Source organism: Myiozetetes cayanensis, unplaced genomic scaffold (genome assembly GCF_022539395.1).
Source record: "Myiozetetes cayanensis isolate MyiCay16 unplaced genomic scaffold, myiCay2020 scf14, whole genome shotgun sequence".
Classification (NCBI taxonomy): domain Eukaryota; kingdom Metazoa; phylum Chordata; class Aves; order Passeriformes; family Tyrannidae; genus Myiozetetes; species Myiozetetes cayanensis.
This window is the reverse complement of record NW_026087048.1, coordinates 17,388,217-17,403,152: the sequence shown is the minus strand read 5'-3', so window position 1 is coordinate 17,403,152 and position 14,936 is coordinate 17,388,217. Positions and strand designations below refer to the sequence as shown.

The 14,936-nt window shown below is 46.0% G+C and overlaps 1 protein-coding gene across 1 annotated transcript in view; it reads left to right on the top strand.

Moving 5' to 3' along the window:
• Positions 1-14,936, top strand: part of ADAMTS17 (ADAM metallopeptidase with thrombospondin type 1 motif 17) — a 157,601-nt gene that overhangs the window by 106,459 nt on the left and 36,206 nt on the right. Inside the window, exons 18-21 of the mRNA XM_050309744.1 lie at positions 3,614-3,694; positions 8,062-8,219; positions 12,100-12,259; positions 14,108-14,243. Of these exons, the coding sequence (XP_050165701.1) occupies positions 3,614-3,694; positions 8,062-8,219; positions 12,100-12,259; positions 14,108-14,243 (535 nt within the window). The remainder of the gene's footprint in view (positions 1-3,613; positions 3,695-8,061; positions 8,220-12,099; positions 12,260-14,107; positions 14,244-14,936) is intronic.

The window sequence follows — 14,936 nt, the reverse complement described above, 5'->3', positions numbered from 1 at the left end:
CTTTTTCTGGGAAGTTTGGTGATGGGGGTGAGCCCTGTTGACTTTCTCACTCCTGATTTTGGTGTGTACAGGGATGGGATGTGAAGGTACAATACCCAGAAACTGGGACTTCCAGCCATGGGATAATTTTTCCTTTACCTCAGAGTCCGTCCTTCACTGCAGTGTGAACCAGAAGAACGGTTTTGTAGCAGTTCAGTGACATTCTGAAGTTCACACTAAACTTTCTGTTATTTCTGGGAGTAATAACAATGGCTAACAATGGATTTTTCTGTGTGGGCTGCTTTCCTCTTGCAAATCTCTCCAGCATTTAAATGAAGATACAGTAGCCACTGTTCACATATTAATCTGCTTGATGACAAAGCCACCTCTTTGTTCTGGTGTCTCTCCTAATACGAGTTACACCATATAATTTGTATCTAGGATTTGCTTCAATCACAGTCTTACATTCCTGAGGACACTGATGTAATGCAGATTATCCAGAAAGATTGGTGTGTGCCAAAGTAACTGTTCCCAAGGTGGAGTATGCTGCATACAGCCCTATAAATTATCAAATAATGAAGTTCTCCTGTTGTATTTTCAAAGCTTCATCTTAACAGGCTGATTTATGGGCGAAATTACTAAAAATAATAGTTGCCAAATCTCATCAGTCCTTAACCAGTTCCTCATTTAAAGCAGAGCTTTAAGCCCAACCTTGCAGACAATTTACCCTCAGACCCAACAGAGTCCTTGGCTCAGGACCAGCTCGGAGACCTTTTTTGATATTTCTAGCTGACACTTGATAATCTCTCTGGCAATCTGCAGTTACACTTTGCTAAATAAAATGTGCCTGGAAAACACTGGAGGTGTCTCCCGGTGCAGTTATCTCAAAGATCAGGAATCTGTGACCAGAAGCCTCACACCAGCTCCCAGGAGTGGAGTGGTGGTGGTGACCTGAGTGTTGTACCTGTGGCAGATTTGCATGGATGATGTTTAGTCTGTTTGCAGTAGGATTTGACCACTAACTCACACAACACTGCTGGAGGTAACGAATGAGAGGGTCAAGATGCTGCCAGTGGGACATGCCCAAGAGTTCTGCTTCACCTCTGAAGGGGCAGGTCGGATCATACAACTGCAAAGCAGTTTGCAGCTCTCTAAGAGGAGAGGGAAGGTCAGCAGGCAGGTTTGTGCCACGTGATCTCAGTGAGTTAACACAGAATGCTTCTCCTTGTTCAGGAGCTGTGAATGCAACCCCCCAAAGCCATCAATCAGGATTAGAAATTACATGAGGAGAAAAATCTGGTATAAGACCAAGCTAAACAGTCCCCAGAACTAATACACTATTAATAGCACACACTTCACTATTTACTATTGTAAAAAGTAACATAAAAATCAACTTTTCCACGTGGTGTTTCTCTCATGGCACGGTGATGAAATGAGAGTGTATTTAAGGGTCGAGCTGAGCCTCCAGCACAGCTCCAGTGCTCACTCACCTCTGAAGAGTGACACACTCCTGGCTGCTGCTGGGTCAGGGGATGGATCCAAAGTTCACTGAGTTAGTGACTGGCTTCCACTAAATTCACAGTAACCTCATCTCCATCCCATTCATGATTTAGCTCTGGGCATTTTGTATCTGGCACGTGGCTTAAAAAATAAGTAAGTAAATAAATAGTCCCCCAGCAGGTACATTAAATTACCTGAAACTTGGGCATGTTCCAAACTGGCTTGCTAAGAGGGGTGTTCAGATGAGTCTCAGGGGCTGCTGCCCCACGACAGACTGTCCCTGACCACAGCTTTGCTGTGTGCTCATGTCTGGGGGTGGTGGTGGGTTGGGTTTTTGTGCAGGTGCATGGGGTGCAGTGAGGATGTTTGGTATCTGAAACACTCAGGTTTGGCTGTAACTTGGTATCTCAGCTGATGGAAAACCAACTCCTGGCAATGTCTGGAATAAAACCCAACATCTGCTTGCTTTGATTTCATAACAGATTTAAAAATTTTAAAAAATTACTCTGGAAGTAATGATTTTTCCTGATGAATCCCAGTGTGTAACAGCAGATGGGAGAGCCACTGCTGTGGCTTCTGTTCACAGACAAGGTTTGCAGCTCTGCTGCCCCTCTCTCTGGTTTTCCTGCAAGGGAGGACTGGCTGTTCCTGGCATATCCTGAGGAAGGGAGAAGTAAGGAGGGAGAAGTGCAGAGAGAACTGAGCTGAAGGGTCAGATGAAAGTGTCATTCACATGGGAGTGTGTCTGTCCCAGGTCATCTTTCCACCCACTGCACCTGATGAAACCCAAGAGCTCAAGCCTTATTTCATGAAGTGCATATTCAGGAAATGAATCCACAGTCTGAGACCCAAAATCCCCATCTGTCTCACCCCGTGTCACAGTGGTGAGAGAATCACTTAGTCCTGAGATGCTTAAGGCTGTCACCATCCTTTGAGACCCCCCTGTACCAGCACAGCCCTTCAGCTGCACTTACATCCCTAAAATAGCTCCCCAAACATTGCTGAATGCAGAGGAGTCACTGCCCTTCCTGCCAGCACTTCTCTAACCCATTGCTCTGGATTTCCCACAACTCCCATAAAGGCATCAGTGACACACAACAGTTTCACAGAGCCCTTTAAAGCAAAAAAGGGGACGAGGGAACATACAGGATAAGCTGCTTAACATCTAAAAGAAAGGGGACAGCAATAACCCCAAAAAGGTGCCAAGTGATACACTGCAAAGTAAACTGGGTGGCCAATTAGAAGGAATCAAGTCATGGTTGTGATGAGATTAGTGTCATTTACAGAGAGCTGATTCAAAATCCAGCGAAGCCAATGGAAAAACTCTGCCTGGCTCCCAGACCTTTGAAATGGGCCCCATGTTCTGCTTTGTAGTTTAAAGGCACCTCTTCCACCCCATGGAACAAGCCTGTAACTCCATGTGTCTCTGGAGTAGGGGAAAATAGGCTACATTTCCTTGTAGCTCCCAGTTATTCTGTTAGTCAGAATTGCTGTTAGAAAAATTGTTTAGAGGTGAGCAGTGATCAGTCCTTGAGAAACCTTCAGCTCTCTTGTTGCATTAAATCTGAGCTGCTGAATTCTGATCAGCAACCCGAAGCAAAGGAGACCGTTACCATTATACCCTCCAGAGTTTTTGTACAAAGCTGAAGTGTCCCACTAATTCCCACTGATTAGTTTTAGCATCATGAAGAAGTTTTGTGGAAGTGAGTCCTTCCTGACACCGACCACAGCCTTGACCAGGGTTGGGGTTTGTTTTGAGGAGAAAGCAGGAGCGTCTGTGGGGAACTTCATTTCAGAGGTCTGTTCTGTGCACTGTTGCTCCTGACAGTGACATCCATCCCAGTCAGTCCTGCAGGAAAACCAGGGTGATTCTGAGGGTGCAGATCAGGTCAGGCCCAAATCAAGCCTGGAGTCACAAGTGAGCAGCACACGTGGGTTTCTCTCCCTCTTCTCAGGCTGAAATGTGAGTCAGGACCGTGCGTGGCACGACACTGAAACTTGGCTGCCAGCTCAGAGATCCCATCTGAAATGTTTCTCACTCAGTCCCCAGCCTGGAGTTGAGTTTTCCACAGGGAGATACGGAGTGGCTGCTGCCTCTGCCCTGCTCTCACCCCTCTCTCCTCTGTTGGCACAGGTTACATCGAAGCTGCCGTGATCCCTGCGGGTGCCCGGCGCATCAGAGTGGTTGAGGATAAACCTGCTCACAGCTTTCTGGGTAAAAAGACGAAAGAAAAAGAGAATGTTTTGATTCCAACTCAGCTCTGTTTTCTGTTAAAATGACCCTTCCATAACTGACCTGTAAGAGGATGGGTTTGTCGCTGCCAGGGAAGCATCTGTTGATTTCATTCCTGTTGCAGTCTCTGCTTTTGTGGCTTGGTTTCATGATGTTTGCTTGATGTGATCGTTTGTGACACTTACAGGCCCTGTGCAACCTGAAAGGGCCAGAGAGTACTTTTATATAGAGACAGAAGAGTTCCTGAACAGAACTTGGCAGTGGGTTGGACACAGCTGCCAGGAGCACACAGCACTTGGGGAGGGAGCAGGGAAGGGAACAGCGTGTTTGGAGAAAGAAATGGCAGAGACACAGATAGGATGGCACCCAGCTCAGGCTGAAGCAGAGGCAGGACAGGGCAGATGATATCCCTCAATAAACTGACCAAGAGGTTGCCTGTGCCATTTCCTGCAGCAGCAGATGTTCACTTGATGCTGTATCCAAAACCTGATCCTGAACTCTGAGATGGGCTGACTCTACTCCTCTTACCTCTGTTTTCTCAGGCCAAACAATTTGTTTAATCCTCTTCTCATTTCTACTTCTGCATTCCTTTTGAGGGGAACAGGCTTCCTCTGCTCCTTTTTCTATTGGAAACAAAGGATTAGACATGGCTGTGAGGCTGGGATTTGCATGTGAGGTTGTTGTAGGGCAGTCTGTCAAGGAATTTGATGTTCAGTTACTAATTTCTTAGATTAAAGGTTAGAAGGGCATTTGTAAAATGCATCCAGTCAGCTACACTGAACATCTGTCAGTCTGGTCTTCTACCTCTCCTCTCCAGTGTTTGGGGAGTTCCTTTTTTGTGTCATTATCATGCAGCAGATGAAGGGCTTTATCTCCCATCTGCTTCTAGGGGAGACCAAGTCACAGAAATGCTGATGCCCCATGGCCCCAGATTCACACAGGGAGCCTGTGGCAGAGCAGGGACCTCAAGGAAAGTTGTCCAAGATCCAGAAAAACATCCAGCACGTTGAAGTGTCCTTTGCACACTCAGAGCCACATGGCCATGGAATTGCTTCCAGAGATACCTCAAGTCTGTGGTAGGAACTCTGGGAGGATTACGAAGCTTGTCACTCTCTGAAGGGTCCAAACCGTTGCCATTTGTGCCTCGTACCCCTCCCCTGGTATTTCCACCGGTGCTGTAGCCAGGGCTGCTGGGAGGGGGTTCCGCCTACACCTAACGTGTTTGACGTATCAGAGCCTGATGGAACAATGAGAGCCAGTGTTTCCTTGGGTTTTGCAAATGCTCTGCCTTTTTGTTTGTCTTGGTGGGGTTTGCTCAGGGTATTTGTCCGGGGTTTGGGCTTTGGCAGATAGTGGAGCTCAGAAGTCTTGAATGACTGCCCTTCGCTGGGCCAACGGAACCTGGACTGAAGCAGATGTTTCCCCACTGGGTGGTGAAGATTAGGGTTGTGTATATTTGAGAGCAGGACTTGGCCCTGTGTGCATCACATAAAGACAGATAAAAATCTGGCTATTTTAAAGCTTCTGAGTGCTTTTAGCTCTTTGGTTCGTGGTCAGGAGCCAGGAGAACCTCCCTAAGCTTTCCAGGGTTTTCTCTTTCAAGGAACACTGGACACAAAGAGGAGATACCCAATGTCTTGCTATAAACTAAGGTGAAGAATAGCAGTAATGGGCTTCCAGTAGGACAGTAAAGATGACCAAGAAAACAAAATCCCATCATGCTGATAAGTCTCTTAAATACAGGTCTAAGTATGGAGGAATATTCTGTTTCAAAAACACTGACAAAGCTGAGTCCAATCAGGCCCTATTTCTACTCAGAACCGGGTACAGCACTTTGGAAAGGAGCCCAGCATAATTTGGAATCATTATTCCATGTGCTGGGAGCAGTGCCTGAAGAATTTCCCTCCACCTCCAGGCAACCCACGCTGGCTGCCTTGGCTGGCTGCAGCACTGAAAAACCACCTTGAACAGGAAATGCCTGGGCAGTTTGTGTCCACAGGCTGGGGAGCAAGCTGGAGAGACCCAAGGTGGAAATAAAGATCTGACTGGATGCCAGCTTTAGAAATAGATGGGTCAGTTCCTGTCTTCCAGCCAACAAGGAAAACAGAAGTTGCAGGTTGTTGCTGGGGTTGCTGTTCCTTCTGCTCTTCTACTGCACAGCTTTGAGTTTAGTTCTGTCACCTCTGGGGCTGGGCAGAGCCAGGCAATAGCAGTGTGTGACAAAAGCCACTGGAGGAAAAGGAGTTCTTTGTGTCTTAAGATACATGGAGGTTTTACAGCTGCAGCATCGATCTCCACTGGTGGGGCACTTGGTGCAGTGGAGGCAAACAGTGGTGAAAACACTTTGGCCCAGACGCTCTGTTGAGCCTCCAGTAGAATTCCTGCAATCCTCACATTGGGAACAGGTCTATTTCCAAACTCCTCATCTCCTCAGTGACTGAGGGAGCGGTGCCTGCAGCACTCAAAATCAAACCTTACCCAGAAAAGAGGTTCACGAAGATTAAACGTCTCGGTTTTCATCAGGAAGCTGTCTTCCTTTGATGGGGAGCTGGAACCAAAGCATGGGTTTAGTCATTCAATTTTGAGCATGTGCTGGGATATCTTTGCTAGTCAGCCATGGAAAGAGCTTTATCTCATCCCCAGCTTTGATTAGTCACGTCCACAGCTCCTCAAGGCAGCCCGATGGCCGCTTTGATCTGCCTGGAAGCCACTGGGCTTTGGCAGAGGGAAGCAGTCCTGCTTCAGAATTTTGTCTGAAGCTTGCAGAAGGTACTTTGTAGATGGAGGAACAAAGCAGGAGGAGAAGTGAGGCTCAGACAGAGTTCTATTCCTGTAGCATGCAAATACCAGGACACCATCGTACCCCCAGGCTGTGTGCCAGAGAGAACTTTCCTTGGAAAGAAACGTTCTCCCACGTACATCCCACTTCTCCTGGGGAAACCAGTCCTGCAGTTTCCCTTCACCCTGACTTTGGAGCCTCTAATGGAACCAGAAGAGCTGCCAGGAAGTTTGTGTGTGGCAGGACACAAAGGTATTCCACCTTTTTCCCAGTAGCTCCCCAGGGTGCAGCTCCTCAGAAAGGCAGATGCAGATGCAGAGAATTGTGAGCTCCACTTGCTCCAGACTCCCCCAGAGCTCAGACACTGCAGATGATTTTCATGCCCTCAGCACACCTAGGAGGGTTTGCTGGCTGTGGAGGCTTGAGCAAAGAGGTGACAGTGGCAGATTCCCAGTTGGCTTCCAAAGGCTTTAAACAGCTCCTCTCACACCCTCGCATCACACTCAGTTAAGTGAAGGCCAAGGCTGCGTTCTGTGCTGGAAGAGAATAAAACAGGCATGAAATGCTGGAGGTTAAGAAAACACCTTGTTAGAGGCTTAGCCAAAGGACACAGTGAACCTTGAACTGGGGAAGCCCAGTAACACGGGGGATATTCTGTCTGTCTGCTGTCAGGGCACATTTGATCACGCTCATGGAGCTCCACAAAGGGGCCTGGCACTTCCTGCTGGAACAGGAGCTGCCGATTTTCTCTTCCCTCAGTGCCTCACAGCGACCTCTGGATAGCTGTGCTTCCGTTCTAAGGGAGAAAACACATCAATCCCTCAGGCAGCTTGCACTGATGAGTCAGCAGGAATGGGATGTCCTTGTGGCTGGAGTTGTCCTTGAGGATTTGAAGGATATCAGTGATCCTGATGCAATAGTTGTGCTGGAAGAAAGGACATAACTACTAAAGATACTCCAAGTATCTTGTCTTCTCAATAGTCATTTTCCTTCAGCAGTAGAGCTTTTCATGTTGGCCTTACTGATGGCAGGATGGATGTGATCCTAAACCACCTGACCTTGTGCATGTGTTTCCAGCTCATGGACTCTGAAAAGAGGGTGGCCAGGTTCTGTCCACTGACCAGCCTCTGCTTTGTAACCTGGCTTTTCTTTCCATCTGTGACAGCTAAATGTTCACGTGTTCACTGTTTGCATTATGGAGCAAACACAATATCAGGATCGCTTTAGGAAAGTACAGTCTCAAAAGCTGGAAACTAAAAAGAAAAAAAAGGTCTGCTTGGAAACTGAATTGCAGAGTTATCTTGTTGCATTTGGAAGGGGAGTTTAGAGATAAATGATCTATGAGTTCTATGTTAATGCTTGAAATACCTTCATCAACTGAAATACAGAATATATCCAAGTTAGAAACATTGAGTCACCTAAAAGTGCATTTTGTTTTCATTTTGAACTCACACCTGTTACGAGGTTACTGCACCTTGTGCTCCGGGTAGCCTGAGATGAAGACTCAGTAGTCTGTGTTGCAATTACAAATTTGCTTGCCTCTCATTCTCTGGTGTTTGGTTCATTGCAGCTCTAAAAGATTCCAGTAAGAGATCCATTAACAGCGACTGGAAAATTGAGCTTCCCGGTGAGTTTCAGATCGCAGGCACTACTGTCCGGTACGTGCGGAGGGGTCTGTGGGAGAAAATCTCTGCCAAAGGACCAACTAAAATACCACTGCACTTGATGGTAACTTTATATCCTTTGTTTGTGTTTCTTAAATGATGCAACATGAAGGGTTTATGTCCTTGCTGAAAGTTAGATTTTGATTGTTTGCTCCCTCATAGTGCCCCTCTTTTTGCAAAGGCTGGAGAATCTCAGCTCTCTGCTTCAAAATGGGTGATGCTCTATCCTGGGAGAACATGCAGTGCCTCAGTACACTCATGTCCAGTGCAGGATACCCCTGGGATGTGTCACACTCTGTGACATATCCATTCCAGAGGATGTGGGTTCCCAGAGACCTTTTTTATTTCATGGGCATACCTGATCACACACAGAAAAGGGTGTTTGCTGAAATAACTTCTCATCTTATGCCAGAATATAATTCTGTGTTTTAATACACTGTTCTCTAACAGAAGAGATGCACATTTGGCATGTACAGATGACACACATGACTTTGAATCTAAGTAGTGACTTAATTACACGCAGAAATGTTCCTTGTTTTCTTTATATTGATTTTTCAGTTGTATGTAATTTAAGGTGTTTTTTAAAAATTTTCCCTAATGTTCAACAGTCCTTCTGTTAACACTGTCATTTTATAAACACCCTCATGGCTGCTGTGGGAGAACAGGAGTGGGAAGTCCACAGGGGTGAGAAGAGCAGGATTGTAGTCCCTGAGCTGTCACTGGTGGGTGATGGGGTGACCCATGGGCCAGGCCCTTAACGCTGCTGTAACCTTAATGTTGTCATCTGTAAGACAGCCATGATGATGATGATGATGATGATGATGATGATGATGATGCCTGTCTCTTATTTGTGTTCCTGGTTGAAAGTCTGCAGAAAGCCTTACAGTTTCTATAGCAAGGTTTGCTTAGAAACACAGAGTATTTTAATGTATTCATTGTTCCCTGTTACTTTTTTATCCACTTGCATTTTTCTCTGTGCTGTTTCTTTTCCTTGTGACTTCTTGCCAGTTTGTTCACTGAAGGCCATCTCTAAGCACTGCTAAAAATCACCATTTTCTCCCTTTCCTCACCTGATTTTTTTTGGCTTGCTGATGTTCGTTGTGCAACATTTCCTGACCCAGTCTGAAAAGCTCCAAAGATGCTCAAAGTTTTCCCCCTACACAAAAAATAACAGTTACACACCACTTTGTCAGTACTTTCTGTGTGTCCAAATATATCCTACACATAAGAACATGAGGTGTTTTGCCTTTGCTTTCTCAGAGGAGTGAGTTTACCAGGTTCACAGACCAGTGTAAATCTGGATTCAAAGAGCTGGAATGGTCAGTGGGGCAGGTTTGGGCACACCAGCACTTTGCTGGCTCAGCCATGTAATTCAAAGTCTTCCCACAGAAAGAGGTGTGTCCAGGCACCTTCTTCATCACCAGAGACATCAGCTTCTGCTTGACTTTGGCCTTAACACAAGTTCTTCCCTCCTGAAACCAGGACTCTGACAAAGTATCTTGTACTGCCAAGGTCTTCCTAAGCCCCTGTGAGAAAAAGGAGTTGCTCAGGTACTGTTGGGGAACGTGCTCTGCAGGGTTCCTTTGGCAGCCCTTGGAACCTCCTGGGGCATGACTTAGCTTGAGGTCTAGTGCAGTAAAATCTGGTTATCAACATTTTGTGAACTTCAGCACCAGTAGAGGGTTGGCTTTAAAGAAATACTCAGTTCTCCTTCGTTCAGGAGTAAGTAGCTAACATAGGAAACCAGTGATTATGAGATTCTCCAGGGGAACCTTTCCAGGTACAGACTGGCACTTTCAGCAAACATAAGCAGAGGAAATGTTCCTTCTTCACCTTCCCTCACAGAAATGATTAAAAACGGGGGAAAGTAAAAATTACCAGACCACTGAAAAAACACGTGGCTTGAAATCCCTGCCAGTGGTAAACAAAGCACACAGGAAGCCTTTGCTTCGAATCAGATACTAATCTTTTCCTTGATACAGGGTAGTGGCTTTCATTCTTTCAACACAAGAAAGGCAGGATGGTTACCAGCTCCCCCTAAATAGAAAACTGTTGTTCAAACAGTGGTGGAATACACTGGACTGACAAGGAGCCAGAAGCTTCAGTCAGTGCCTTGTGACCTGCATTTGAAACCAATTACACACACGTACACCCCCCCCAATTATACATGGCTACAAAATTGCATGAAATTGGTTTCATATGGGCCTTTAGATTCACTAGTCTTGCACCCATATTGAGATAATAAGGATTTTCTTTTTAGGAGCTGGTTTTTAATACTCGAGGCACTTCTCCAAGTGCATTGCTGTAAGTGGGTTTCTTGGAGAAATCAGTGTTTGTGTAACTAGGCCTGTGCTAGTCCTGCTCTCACAACAAACACTCCCAGAGCAGGAGGAATCTCGAGACAAGGCTGATGGATCAGTTCTGTAGAACAAGCTGTTTGTATCTCATGCACTTCAGGAAAGCCAGAGGAGCTCTCTGCCTCGGCCTGGTATTTGAACTGTGTTTGAAAAACCAACATTTATCTTTGAAATTGTAATGATGAGCCCTAGCATTCAGTCCTGGTAGTGAGGCTCCCTCTGTAGCTGAAGCAAAAGCCTGTCTTTGTTCCCCACATCTTCTGGAAGAGGCTTTGCTGCCCAGGGTGCAGAGCAGCTCACGGGTGCTGAGTTTGTGGAGCCCCCAGTGTTCATGCACAGTCTGCCAGGACCCCTTCTTTGAGCACAGAGTGATTTGTTTGGTTAAACGAGCTCCTGACAGCTTTGGTGAGATTATTGGTTAAGCAGGAATGATTTGTGCAAATCTGGAGGGGGAAACAATCATTGTTGGGACAAAATAGCATTTGCAAATTTGTCTTTTTTAATTGGGTAGCTGATTGATTCACTTGTGAGAGCCCTGCTTAAAATATCTTGTTGGGTAAGGCATTGCTTCTGTTTCAGTGGGTGTCAAAAGCCAGCACAATTCACCTGGCTAGTGCTGCTGAGATTATGGGATAATTAGTATAAGTAAGTCTAAAGCCCCAGCATCAGCATTACAGGAGTACTTCTATGGCATTTGTTAATAGTGTGGTAGCTCGGATTCCATGGACCTCACACTCCACTGGATATTTTCTAGTCACTTCTGACTCAAGCCAGTGAAAGTGAGATCCAGATGAAGCCCAACATGTAAATCAAAACAGGACCAGAACCCTCATCTGCCTGCGGTGAAAAAAATAAGCATTTTTTCTCTTCCTCTGTTAATAGTTAGTGAATTTTAGAGTAATAACACTGGAGACATCACATGTGACTCCCTGGGAAATAGCTTGCTGCTGGGAGCAGGTTTCACCTTCCTCTGGCAAGATGCAGGCTGTGTAAATACGTGCTGCCAGCAGTTGTATGATGGCTCTTCCTTGTCATCCTCAGGCTTCTGAGGCAATAAAATGCTGCTGCCACAGCTTGTCAGCAGGAATAGTCACACTCACTGTGAGTGCCACATGTCCCAGGAGATCTGTGACTTTTTTTGCATTAGCTGGTTTTGCTCTGGGAAGGATCACCTTGACCTTTCAGATGTGTTAACTCTGGATGCTCTTTAAAATCGCTGCTGTATGAAAACTGTTGAATTTATGCTTTCTGTTGTCTCAGTGCTTCTCTTTGGGTAGTCAGTAGCCTGCTGATTGCACAGAAGGCCTAAAGTTATGCCCTGAATTCCAGGTTTAGACATCCCCACGACTGTTTTAAATATTCCCAAATCATAAGCAGTTGTTGCTCCCGCAGTGCCCCGTTTTACCAATACCACTGGAATTTCAGGTTTCTGGGTAAAGATTCGGTTGCCTTTCACAAGGTATATTTTATATTTTATGTTTTAGAAACCTTGGCCTGAGCCAGCATTTGCAGCATTACTGTCTCCACAGTCTGTTGGCTTTCCCAGTGCAGTGTGTTGTAACTGCCTTTCTTTTCCTGCCGAACCAGGTGCTGTTGTTTCATGACCAGAATTATGGGATTCATTATGAATACACCATTCCTGTAAACTATACTGCTGAAAACAGGAGCGAGCCAGAAAAGCAACAGGACTCCTTGTACATCTGGACACACAGTGGATGGGAAGGATGCAGTGTGCAGTGTGGAGGAGGTAGGGATCTCGGGAAGCTTGGTGGGACTCGCTGTGCGGGGTCTGCAGACACCAGGCATCAAAGCGGGGGGATGGAAACTGGCCATGGGAATGGATGTTGTCATAATGAACTCAAATGAGAGCTCGTTCTCACTGGCTCTCCCAGCTCTCATCTCATCCCCACAGTTAATTTTCACCCGGGATTTTGGCAGGGACTCGCTGTGTCAGCTCCTCACCGTAGGCTGGAGCTGCACCTGGATTTGTGCTGCTCGGATGGCTCCAGGCGCTGCCGCAGCCCCACATCTCAAACCCCGGCACATTCTTGGAGCAGAGTCTGCCCAGGTGTTGGGGCACGTCCAGCAAGAGACACCTCCCCTCCCCCAGGGCTGGAGCAGGGGCAGTGCTGCTGTGACAGCCCCAGGGTGGACGTGCTGGGGGTCCAGGAGCACACGCAGAGCTCACTGCCCACAGGATCTGCCGAAACCAGAGACTGGTTTGTCAGCCACTGTCCATTGACTCTTCAGTGCTGGAAGGACTAGGTTGTTCCCTGAGGAGGACAGATCATTTCCATGCATTTTGGCCGGTCTTTCTTCACCAGCAGACCCAGTTAGTTATGATATGACGTGACAGAAGGAAAGAGGGCTCATCTTCACATTTGCAGGCTCACTGCCCTCAGTGCATTGAGACCAGGGATTTATTTTTTCTGCAAATAGAACTCATTTTAAAATAAACACTTACTTTTACTCATGCATTAAAATAATAACTCCTGAGCCATTAAATTCTCACATGAATGAGTAGGAAATTTGTTTGTGGCTCTTTTATTTTTTGTTGCAAGCCTGCTACGTATTTTAATCAACTCAATGTCTACCAAGATGGCTCCTACCAGTAATAGCTCGACAATTGATCTTTTATTTTGGCTGCCAGATGCTGTTACTCCTTATCCAAACTGGGAAGGGCCTTTTCTCTTTTTCCCTTCCATACAGACTTTTACAAATTTTTTATTTACAGAATTCGAGTTATTTTTTATTGTCTGCTGCAGGTCGTGAATAAACTCCCTTTGATGCAGACTCAGGGTTAGAAAGAGGCTCTGAGGAACCAAAATAATTAGCAGTGAGGCCAAGTCCCACAGTGCAGGGGTGGCATTTTCCTTGTCACATGTGGTCGTGGTCATGCTGCCCTGTGGCCCAGCCTTCCTGGTGTCACACAGGGGAAGGCTGAGCCCTGAGGGCCACACTGGAGAAAGACACTGGGGATGCACAGAGAGTTGATGTGAGAAATGCTGAGATGCCTCCTACTAGCAGGATTTTTAAAGCAGTATATCTGGAGGACCAAAAGATGAGAATTTTTTTTTTTTTTTACTTTGGAGGTTCAATTTCAGCTCTTTGTGAAGCAAAACGAGCCCAGTTAACCTCTCTTGAACTTCCATCACTCCTTTTCAACCCCACAGTTCCTGCCTGGAAGCAGCAAGAGGCAGCTGTCCTGTGGTTATCAGTCACAGGGGTGGGTGGTTGTGTGGCTCCAGCACATCTGTCTGAGGTGATTACAGGGCACAGCTACCTGTGGGGGAGGAACCAGCAATGAAAGCAAATTGTTTTCAAGATCTTTTCCACGTTAAACACTGGAAAGAGAAAGCCCAACCTGCTGTTCCTGTGAAGGAGCCAATTGCAGGATTATTGGCGAAAGATTTGCAGCTTCTCTGAAAAAAAAATAAAAATAAGAGTGCAAAGGTAAGGCAGAAGTGGAGAATAAAATCACTTGCAGGGGTGGTAGAACACACCTTGCAGAGGGAGCAGGGAACTCCAGGCTGCTGGGATTTAGGTAAGGAGTTGGCCTGGTTTTGTTCAGAGTTCTTTTCTGTCTGACTTGCAGGTGAAAGGAAAACCATTGTGTCCTGTACCCGAATTATTAACAAGACCATGACAGTGGTGAATGACAGTGACTGCCAGCGAGTGACGCGCCCCGAGCCCCAGGTCAGGAAATGTAACACACACCCCTGCCAGTCACGGTAAGGAGCTCAAAACCACGGAAAACCAATATCCCTCCCCTTCAGAAATCACCCATTTCCAAAGCCTCCATCTGCTGAACACGGTGAAAATGTCTGGAAGTACTGGGACACATTGTTAGCCACAGTAAGCAGCTGTAATATTCATTTCCTTTTGTTGAGCAGGTCAGATTTTCATTACCTCAGACAAAGCCCATTTAATCTGTGGCCAGCAGGGCCAGATTCCCTGCAAGCTGCCTCCAGGCATTGTTTGGGGATGGTTTTCTTTTCCCCTTGGCTGCCTCCTGGGAGACAGAGCAACTTGCAGTGTAAAGTTAGACAAGAGTCCAATGACTAAATATCTAATTTTTTCCTGAATCAGCACAGAATAGGGTCTAATTAACTGTCAAACAGTGCTGCAAAAAAAAAAAGAACTCAAGAAATTATGATGAAACACATTTTAGGTGCTTTTCCCCTCAGTAGGAGTAATTAGAGATCTAAGTTTTAAAAGCAATAAAAAGCTCTCTTTCTGATTTGGCAAGCACTTCTAGCTGAATTAATTTAGATCTGCGTTGTGTAAAAAAAAAAAACATTTCTGGCCAAAATGACAAAAGGTAGAAAGGTAAATTAATTTGTTCAGTTTGTTCGCTAACAAAAAAGTTCACTCTTGCTCTTCAGTAACCTTTAGCATTGTAGGCTACTACAGACTCTCCAATT